This window comes from Myripristis murdjan, chromosome 9 (assembly GCF_902150065.1).
Source record: "Myripristis murdjan chromosome 9, fMyrMur1.1, whole genome shotgun sequence".
Taxonomy (NCBI): Eukaryota; Metazoa; Chordata; class Actinopteri; order Holocentriformes; family Holocentridae; genus Myripristis; species Myripristis murdjan.
The window spans coordinates 37,833,910-37,843,909 of record NC_043988.1 but is presented as its reverse complement, the minus strand read 5'-3'; the positions used below and the strand labels follow the sequence as shown (position 1 = coordinate 37,843,909).

At 48.3% G+C, this 10,000-nt stretch overlaps 2 protein-coding genes across 3 annotated transcripts in view; both read left to right on the top strand.

Moving 5' to 3' along the window:
* card9 (caspase recruitment domain family, member 9) overlaps window positions 1–6,839 on the top strand; it is an 11,412-nt gene extending 4,573 nt beyond the window's left edge. The window contains exons 9-13 of the mRNA XM_030059514.1: window positions 4,226–4,414; window positions 4,634–4,691; window positions 5,776–5,879; window positions 6,278–6,339; window positions 6,430–6,839. Of these exons, the coding sequence (XP_029915374.1) occupies window positions 4,226–4,414; window positions 4,634–4,691; window positions 5,776–5,879; window positions 6,278–6,339; window positions 6,430–6,523 (507 nt within the window). The 3' untranslated portion in view covers window positions 6,524–6,839. The remainder of the gene's footprint in view (window positions 1–4,225; window positions 4,415–4,633; window positions 4,692–5,775; window positions 5,880–6,277; window positions 6,340–6,429) is intronic.
* Window positions 6,840–8,774: 1,935 nt separating this feature from the next.
* Window positions 8,775–10,000, top strand: part of ccdc180 (coiled-coil domain containing 180) — a 31,732-nt gene continuing 30,506 nt past the window's right edge. For both annotated transcript variants that reach the window (XR_003928717.1, XM_030059464.1), the window contains exon 1: window positions 8,775–9,003. Coding sequence is in view for 1 of the 2 variants with exons in the window: in XM_030059464.1 (XP_029915324.1) it covers window positions 8,944–9,003 (60 nt within the window). In the remaining variant the exon portion in view is untranslated. The remainder of the gene's footprint in view (window positions 9,004–10,000) is intronic.

Below are 10,000 nucleotides of genomic sequence, written 5' to 3'. Positions count from 1 at the left end.
GACTGATCAATGCCAAAATACAGTGAATTACAGTAATCTAAACGAGACCTAATAAAAGAATGGATAACTTCCTCAAGGTCTTTCTGGCTGAGATATGATTTAATCTTAGCTAAAAGCCTCAGTTGAAAGAAGCTGGACTTGACCACAGCACTGACCTGCTTGTCCAGTTTAAAATCACCATCAATAATAAAACCAAGATTCCTGGCATCCGGGCATCTGTTTCGGATGCCCCCTGGACGCCTCCCTGGGGAGGTGTTCCGAGCATGCCCCACCGGGAGGAGGCCCCGGGGAAGACCCAGGACACGCTGGAGGGACTATGTCTCTCGGCTGGCCTGGGAACGCCTTGGGGTTCCCCCCGAGGAGCTGGCAGAAGTGTCTGGGGAGAGGGAAGTCTGGGCGTCCCTGCTTAGACTGCTGCCCCCGCGACCCGGTCCCGGATAAGCGGCAGAAGATGAATGGATGGATGGAAGATTCCTCGCATAGGATTTTATGTACGGTGCTACTGGGCCAAGGGAGCTGGCAAGGACCTGCACTAGGTCAGGGCGGCCAAACAGGACAACCTCTGTTTTGTTTTCATTTAATTTTAAAAAGTTTAGGTCCATCCACGTTTTTATGTCATTCATGCAGTTCAGCACAGCCTGAAGAGAGTCTTTAGTAGGTGCCTTCACCGGCAAATACACCTGCACATCATCTGCAAAGCTATGAAAGGGAATACCATGCTTCCTAAAAATGGACCCCAGGGGTAGCAAATAGAGGGAGAACAGTAGAGGGCCCAGAACTGACCCCTGGGGGACGCCGCATGTCAGAGGGGCCACGGAGGAGGAAAACTGTCCCATGTGCACAGAGAAAGATCTCTCAGAGAGGTATGATCTGAACCAACTCAAAACAGTGCCTTTGATGCCTACACAGTGTTCAAGGCGCGGTAGGAGGATTGTGTGATCCACTGTATCAAACACCGCTGTCAGGTCAAGGAGAATTAAAAAGACACAGTTACCAGAATCAAGGTTTAACAGAAGATCATTAAAAACCTTTAGAAGAGCAGTTTGGGTGCTGTGAAGAGACTTAAAACCAGACTGAAACAATTCAGAAACATTGGCCCTCTGTAAAAATTCTTGGAGTTGGTTAAAAACGACTTTCTCTAAAACCTTGGAAATAAAAGGAAGTTTAGAAATAGGCCTAAAATTAAACAAAATCAAGGGATCCAGATTTTTCTTTTTCAAGAGGGGCTGCACCCTGGCATGTTTGAAGGAAGATGGAACAGCTGAGACACTGATTTAATAGATGCAAAATAAAAGACTGAACTGAGGTGAAAACTTCCTTAAACAGGCGGGATGGGATGCTGTCAGAGGGACAGTTAGCAGGACGCAAGTGTTCCACTATTTCAGTGACTGTGGAGAGAGTAACAGGCTCAAACTGCTGAAAGACCGCAGAGCCTGCTGTAGGAACTGAGGGGTCCTGAACAGACTGAGTTAACGGGGGCCTAAGGACAGCAATCTTATTAACAAAAAACTGCAGAAAATCCTCACACAACAAAGAAGGCTCAACACAAGCAGCATCACACGGACTGACAAGAGAATCAAATACATTAAAAAGAGCCTGTGGTTTGTGAGCATTAGCAGAAACAAGTGAGGAAAAATATTTAGTTTTTGCAGCTTTCACTGCATGCTGATAGGTTAGGAGATAGTCACGGAGGAGATCCCAATTAATTTGTAGTTTGTCCTTCTTCCACTTCCTTTCCGCCTGTCTACATGCACGTCTGAGCGCACGAGTGGACTCATTCAGCCAAGGCTCAGTCTGTGGCTTAACACGCCTAAAAGTCATGGGAGCAATGGAGTCCAAAATCTCAGTGCAGAGTGAATCAAACATCAGCTGTGTCCCAGTTCAGGGTCTGCATCCTTCAAAGTCCGGGTCCTACGAAGGCCACGGACTTCGTGGGACCCGGACTTTGAAGTCCGACGCATCCTCCCCGTCAACCAAATGGGACGGTCTAGCCTTCGGAGTATTTCCTGGTCGGGTAACCGCCCTTCCCATGACAACAAACTCCGGAGACAGAAAGATCGCGTTTCTTTCTGTCAGACAGACAGAACAGTAAAGAAAGGGGCTTTGGTTTAACATGTATGCCGTTGGATGTTCAAATGAGTAAAACCGAATATTTTATAATAGTGAAATCTGAATACTTACATATACTAGATGCCGCCGTGGCCATTTCAGTTAACTTTTTTCGACTGAGCAGCAGCTCGCAAAGCATCTTGGAATACGGGAGCCTGAGAAGGATAGTCGTGGTGCATCCTCCAAATCAGCTACCAACGGCTGAAAAGGAGGACGCATTTGAAGTGCGAATTTGAAGGATTCTTCGACTTTGGATGAATTGGGACAGGCCTTCGCGCAGTGTTGTGACGTAACTGGCCTTCAAATGCCGACTTCGAAGGATGCAGACCCTGAATTGGGGCTATAGTCATACACACATCCACACTAAGGTCACCAAGATCGTCCAGAGAATATAGGAAAGAGTCTTTAAAAGCAGCGGAGAACTGCGAGGGAGTTAAAGAGTTAAAAACATGGAGACAGCGAACGGGGGTGGAGTTTGTAGTTGAAGCGACAGGAAAATAAAACAGGATGATGGTCGGAAAAGGGTGTGTGACAGATTTCGGTTATCTGTACTTTTACGCCATATGACAATACAAGATCCAAAATGTGGCCCTTGTCATGTGTCGGCTCCCAAACAGACTGCGTGAGATTAAAAGAGTCAGTGAGATTGAGGAAGTCTCTGACCAGAGGTCTAGTCTCACAGCAGACATGCACGTTAAAATCGCCAACAATTAAAAAGTGATCATATTTCAGTCTGCAAAGTCCCAAATAAAGTGTTTGTTAAATTTCGGTAAACGATAGACCACCGCACAGAGAACAGTCATGGAGAAGTTTACCTCGAAGAGTTGGAGCTCGAAGGTGCAGCGATTAACAGCTGGAGGCTGCCGGCAGTGGAAGGTGGATTTGAATACGGATGCCAATCCTCCACCTTTGCTGGTGATGTGAGGGGAGCTGAAGAAACTACATCCAGGGGGAAAAAGGAGCAAGTTCACCTTCCCGGAGCCAGGTTTCCGTTAAAAACATAAAATCCAGTTTGGGGTAAAGAAATCGCTGAGTAAGAAAGTTTTTCTGGTGACAGATCTCACATTCCACAAGGCCAACTGAACATGAACGGTGTCAGATGAGGACGGAGCTCGCTCTCGTGAACGGAGATCCTGATGGTTCACACTGCGTCTCCCGGTGTGAAGACGCCAGCTGGAAGGAGGCAGCAACAGCTGATCGGGTCCAACGAACAGCTGATGCCGTCAAAGCTGCCGACGTCCGGGAGCACCGGTCGGATCCATCGGTCCCTCGTCCTCCGAAGAACGTCCAGAAAATGCAGATCTCTGCAGCGATCAGACACACGGACAGACCTCAGGTGAGCCTTGAGCCGGACCTGGAGGCCTCCATGTTTCCCACGTCTTCTCCGGCATCTCTGGGGGACGAGGTGGCGCCTACGAAACACCAGGATTTCCTCGAGGCACGGAGGAGAGCTCATCGACTTGTCATATGTCAGCCGGTCGAAGTAACGTCCAGTCTCAAGCAGAGTTTGACGATCATAAATGACGAGAGATGAAACTTGTTGACGTATCAGGTGAATCACAAAACACACAAAGAAACACAGAGCAGAGCGACAGACGGCAGCCGAGCAGCCTGCCGCCATCTTGCCAAAGATAATGTTTCATTTAGTAGGAAATGGTGTTAAATAATCTGTCACATAAACATCAACATAAACATGTATCACGTGTGAATGACTTTGTTTACTTTGGATGATGAATTACCCACAGAGAGCCCAGCCAGCTGAATAAGAACCATGAGGATGATGATGGTGATCAGAACTGTTAAAGGGACAGTCCACCCAGTCTGAATGTGGCTTTTCTGTGTTGGTCTCAGACGCAGCGTTTTCCCTTTTCATCAGGAAAACACTTTCATTTTTTATTTTCATGTCGTTTTTTATGTTTTGCAGATTTTCTTTTTTTTTCTTGTGTGAAAGAGAGCAGGTGAATTTGCTCTGTCCTCAAACACATCATCAAGCTTTCAAAATAAAATCAAATAAAAATTGATTGTGGGGGGAGGGGCTAAATGGAGGAGGGCGGGGCCTGTGGCGTGAGGTTAGCTCTGTGGTGACGCAGCGCTGCGGGGGTGGGTTGGGTTTCAGGCGCTGGCCAGCCGGGCGGAGCAGCAGGAGGAGGTGCGGCTGCTCCTGCAGGAGAAGGACCAGCACAGGGAGCAGCTCCGCCAGCTCACCGAGAGATCTGATAGGCTGGAGCTGCTCCTGCTCCGCGCCCAGGGGGAGGAGCTAAAGCTGAGGACCCGCCTCCGCAGACTGACCTGCAACTCCCACCAGGTGACATACACACACACACACACACACACACACACACACACACACAGACACACACACACACACACACACACACACACACACAATATCTGTGAGGATGATGATGATGAAGTTGCAGCATGGAAGAGGTGGACAATAAAGTTGAGTTGAAGTGAAGGTGTGTGTGTGTGTGTGTGTGTGTGTGTGTGTGTGTGTGTGTCTATGTGTGTGTGTGCTCCTCAGGGTGAGAGGAGTGTGAGCAGTGACGAAGAGGAGGAGCCGGCAGAGAGCACTGCTAAAGGTCAGAGGTCAGCTGCTATCGTTTGGGTTGGTGTCACATGACCAGATGAGGTCATGTGACACCATCATATGTGTGTGTGTGTGTGTGTGTGTGTGTGTGTGCGTGCGTGTGTGCGTGCGTGCGTGTGTGTGTCTGAGTGTGTGTGTGTGTGTGTGTGTCTGTGTGTGTGTGTGTGTGTGTGTGTCTGTGTGTGTGTGTCTGAGTGTGTGTGTGTGTGTGTGTGTGTGTGTGTGTCTGTGTGTGTGTGTGTGTGTGTGTGTGTGTCTGAGTGTGTGTGTGTGTGTGTGTGTGTGTTCTTAACAAAGCTGCACCTTCCTGGAACAAGTAAGCCCCGCCCTCCACCTGGCGTTCACCTGCATACGTTTAGTGCCAAATTTAAAGTTACACTCCACCATTTTGGATCCTGTGGATCTGGAGTGGATCCTGTGGATCTGGAGTGGATCCTGTGGATCTGGAGTGGATCTGGAGTGGATCTGGAGTGGATCCTGTGGATCTGGAGTGGATCCTGTGGATCTGGAGTGGATCCTGTGGATCTGGAGTGGATCTGGAGTGGATCTGGAGTGGATCCTGTGGATCTGGAGTGGATCCTGTGGATCTGGAGTCCACAGGTTGGATGTTTTGTAACCCTGCAGTGTCCTGAGGAGGTCACATGGTGGCGCTGTAACCCCTCCCGTCTGTGGCAGTGACCCTCACAGCGCTGACTCTGACCCCTGACCTCTGACCTCTGACCTCTGCTCTGGTTTTTAAATCCAGATCCACATGATCCACTGTGTAAACGTCACAGCTGTTGCCATGGCAACTGGAACCACCTGGATACAGTGTGGTGTGCTGAGATCCGAAACCTGTTCTGGTTCTGCAGATCCAGAATCTGAACTCTCACCTTGACCCCTGTCATACCTGTCCTGTGACCTCACTTCCTGTCCTGTGACATCACTCCCTGTCCTGTGACCTCACTTCCTGTCCTGTGACATCACTCCCTGTCCTGTGACCTCACTTCCTGTCCTGTGACCTCACTTCCTGTCCTGTGACATCACTTCCTGTCCTGTGACCTCACTTCCTGTCCTGTGACATCACTTCCTGTCAGGCAGCAGTGAGGACGTTCCCAGCGTGACGTCGGGGGAGAACGAGGCGCCGCCGCGACACGACTCTGCTGCCGAGCCCGGGGAGCCCAGCCCCACTGCATCATGGGTAACATTCAACACACAGCCTGTCTCACTCTCTGCCCGTCCCTCTCACTGCCTGTCTGTCTGTCTCTTACAGTCTGTCTGTCTCTAACAGCCTGTCTGTCTCTCTCTTACACTGTCTGTCTCTCTCTCTCTCTCTACCTGCCTGTCTGTCTCTACCTGCCTGTCTGTCTGTCTCTCTCTCTCTCTCTAACTGCCTGTCTGTCTCTCTCTCTCTCTCTCTAACTGCCTGTCTCTCTCTCTCTCTCTCTCCCTCTCTCTCTTTCTCTCTAACTGCCTGTCTGTCTCTACCTGCCTGTCTGTCTCTCTCTATCTCTCTAACTGCCTGTCTCTTTCTAACTGCCTGTCTGTCTCTTTCTAACTGCCTGTCTGTCTCTCTCTAACTGCCTGTCTGTCTCTCAGGAGGCCGACCTGTCGGATGGTCACTCGAGGTCTAAAAGCCGACCGAACTTCCTGTACCGCAGGTGGGCGGAGCTTCTGAACCTCATTTAAATGAATCAGACACACAAACTTGACTTGTGACCTCACTCTGCTTCCCGTTTCCATGACAACAGGAAACGAGCACTCCGGTCGAAGGTCATCCGCAACGAGTATGCTGGCTGTAACCTTGACGACAGCAGTGGGACTGACATCACAGACTCTGACTGAGCGTGCACGCACACACACACGCACGCACACACACGCACACACACACACACACACACACACACACACGCTTTGTGCTTTCTGATCTTTTGTCCTTAGAAGAAAATCAGACGTTTAAACAGAAGTTTACATGAAAACACTTCATATTATACACTGTTATGGTATTATCACAGTGGATCACATGAACACACACACACACACACACACACACTCACACACACATCAGATCACTAAGATCTCATGTCCATCTGGTGGGAAAATCTCCCTGTGACTTTAGGATTGCTCACATTTCCCACACTGGGCCGGAGAAAAAAACACAAATCCAATCAATGAACAGAGTGTGTGTGTGTGTGTGTGTGTGTGTGTGTGTGTGTGAGAGAGAGAGAGAGAGAGAGAGAAAGAGATCTGTCAGCTGAGTGTTTTTCTGTCTAATTCTGTTCTTCATAATTTTCAATAAATCAGCTGCTGAAACAGAGTTAGTAATTCTTGTTTTTCTTTCATGTACCTCAACGCAGCGTTCCTCATATGATGGTTTTATTTGACATGATTCATTTGCAGCTGCGTGTCCGCCTGCAGGGGGCGCTGCAGAGGCTGAGCAGAGTGTCGGCTCTGTAGATGATAATCCTGCTCCTCCTGCAGGGGGCGCTGCAGAGGCTGAGCAGAGTGTCGGCTCTGTAGATGATAATCCTGCTCCTCCTGCAGGGGGCGCTGCAGAGGCTGAGCAGAGTGTCGGCTCTGTAGATGATAATCCTGCTCCTCCTGCAGGGGGCGCCGCAGAGGCTGAGCAGAGTGTCGGCTCTGTAGATGATAATCCTGCTCCTCCTGCAGGGGGCGCTGCAGAGGCTGAGCAGAGTGTCGGCTCTGTAGATGATAATCCTGCTCCTCCGCTGCTTCAGAAGCTCCACATTTCTCTGAGCTCAGAGGAAGGAAATGTGGAACATTTAGGAAGCAGATGATTGGTTCTCCTGTGGTTCTGCCAGCTGAGGTCCGGGGGTCCTCTGCGGCCTCCAGAGGGTCCTCAGCAAAATGAATATACATAAATATATATATATATATACACTCCTGATCCAAAAAAAATTTTTTTTTGTCTCACTCCCATTTCTTCTTTTTGCATTTTGAAGCTCTACTTAGAACCTTCTTAAGATCCAACAGTGCAAAATGTAAATTCTTGCAATTTCTCAGCTGGTCTTAAAATTTTGATCAGGAGTGTATAGACACACACACACACACACACATATATATATACAAATATGTGTATACACTACTCACAAAAAGTTAGGGATATTCGGCTTTCGGGTGAAATTTCAGGATGAACCTAAAATGCATTCTAACCTTTACAGGTGAACTTAATGTGACCTTCTGTAAACTTTTGAATGCACATGTCCAACTGTTCAGTGTTTCAGTACTTTTTGCACAAGTTGCTGTTCTCTAACAAGGAGTTTAACGGCAAAATTCACATCAGGTGTTTGATGCTCCAGCTCATCGAGGTCGTATCATTAGGGAACGGCTGCTGGAGACTGGGGTACCTCAGATGGAGTGGCCTGCACTTTCTCAGACCTGAATCCCATAGAAAACCTATGGGATCAGCTGAGTGGCCGTGTAGAGGCTCGGAGCTCTGTACCCCAGAACCTCAATGTCCTGAGGGCCGCCCTTCAAGAAGAGTGGGATGCCATGCCTCAGCAGACAATAAGTCGACTTGTGAACAGCATGAGACGTCGTTGTCAAGCTGTAATTGATGCTCAAGGGCACATGACAAGTTATTGACACTGACATTTTTTGTTGTGGTATATCCACCACTGCTGTTGGCTTTTGTTTCAAGAAATTGTTTGAGATGAGGAAATCACCAGTGTATGCTTCTACTTAAATGCTCTACTTTCATGATATAATATCACTGTAGCGTGAACTTTTTACATTTTCCATAAATTTCACCCAAAAGCCAAATATCCCTAACTTTTTGTGAGTAGTGTATATGTGTGTGTGCGTGTGTGTGCGTGTGCGTGTATATACATATCTATCTATCTATCTATCTATCTGTCTATCTATCAATATCTATATCTATATACATAGATATAGATATACATAAAATATTAATATTAACTCGACAGTTTGATGGACAGACCGGGAGCCGCAGACTGGCTGTCTTTTCCAGCAGGAGTCTCTGATTTACTACCATTTCCCGTCGACCGTCAACGCCACACGGGGCGGCCGGTTGCCATGGTGACGGACAGCCGCTGGAGGAGACGGAACGTTTTGCTTCTCAGCGGCGCAACAAACGGACCGTGTGTTTCTCTGTGATTTGTTGTTGTTTGTTTGTTTGTTTGTTTGTTTGTTTGTTTGTCTGTTTGTTGTGGACAGCTGCACGGTCTTCTCTCATCGTTTTCAACTCAACTAGCGAGCTAAGCTAGCGGCGCTAGCCTGCTAGCATGTGGCGGAGCCGGGAGGCGCGCAGCGGCCAGGTGTACCGGCAGCTGTTCGAGGCTCAGGTGAGTCCGCAGGCAGCGGCCAGGTGTACCGGCAGCTGTTCGAGGCTCAGGTGAGTCCGCAGGCAGCGGCCAGGTGTACCGGCAGCTGTTCGAGGCTCAGGTGAGTCCGCAGGCAGCGGCCAGGTGTACCGGCAGCTGTTCGAGGCTCAGGTGAGTCCGCAGGCAGCGGCCAGGTGTACCGGCAGCTGTTCGAGGCTCAGGTGAGTCCGCAGGCAGCGGCCAGGTGTACCGGCAGCTGTTCGAGGCTCAGGTGAGTCCGCAGGCAGCGGCCAGGTGTACCGGCAGCTGTTCGAGGCTCAGGTGAGTCCGCAGGCAGCGGCCAGGTGTACCGGCAGGGGTTCTAAGAAAAAAACAAAAAGACAAAACAAAAACAAAAAGGAGAGAGAGTTTTTGGAGCGCCCCGCCTAAAAGCGGCCAGAAAAGGTCTATATATAACAACACAAGGCAAAACAAGTTCTTCACCGCTTTTTCAGTCTATAATTTCTCCCCTTTATTTCTACCCAGTAGTGTTGTATCTTATACTGTAAAGCCTGATTCACCCTCTTTCCAATGAGATACACCTTGAAAGGATCCTGCATTTCTGGAATGACTGACACCGGTAATTGTGTGGGAAGCGACCAATTTTTTATTTTTATTTTTTTTTTTTTTGACCCCTGCAATATTTTTTCAGTTGATCATTTCTCCCATTTAACAATACCGACTGGTGTTGTCTTTCATACCGTTAGAAAGCCTGATTAGACTTCTTTTCATTGAGAAATAAGTTGTAAGGATTGTCAATCGATTGGTATGACCAACATGGCTAAACATGTCCCCTCCCCCCTTTTTGAGGGGAGCAAAATCCCATTCAGTGTGTTTTCAATTATAATTATTGCAATTCATCACATAATTTAGAATTGAATTAAGAATTGAAATAATGCTACAGGAAACAAAATGGGCAATTTTTCATGTGTTTTTTCCAGCACTTTTTTTGTTGCTGAATTTCATGTAATTTATTTTT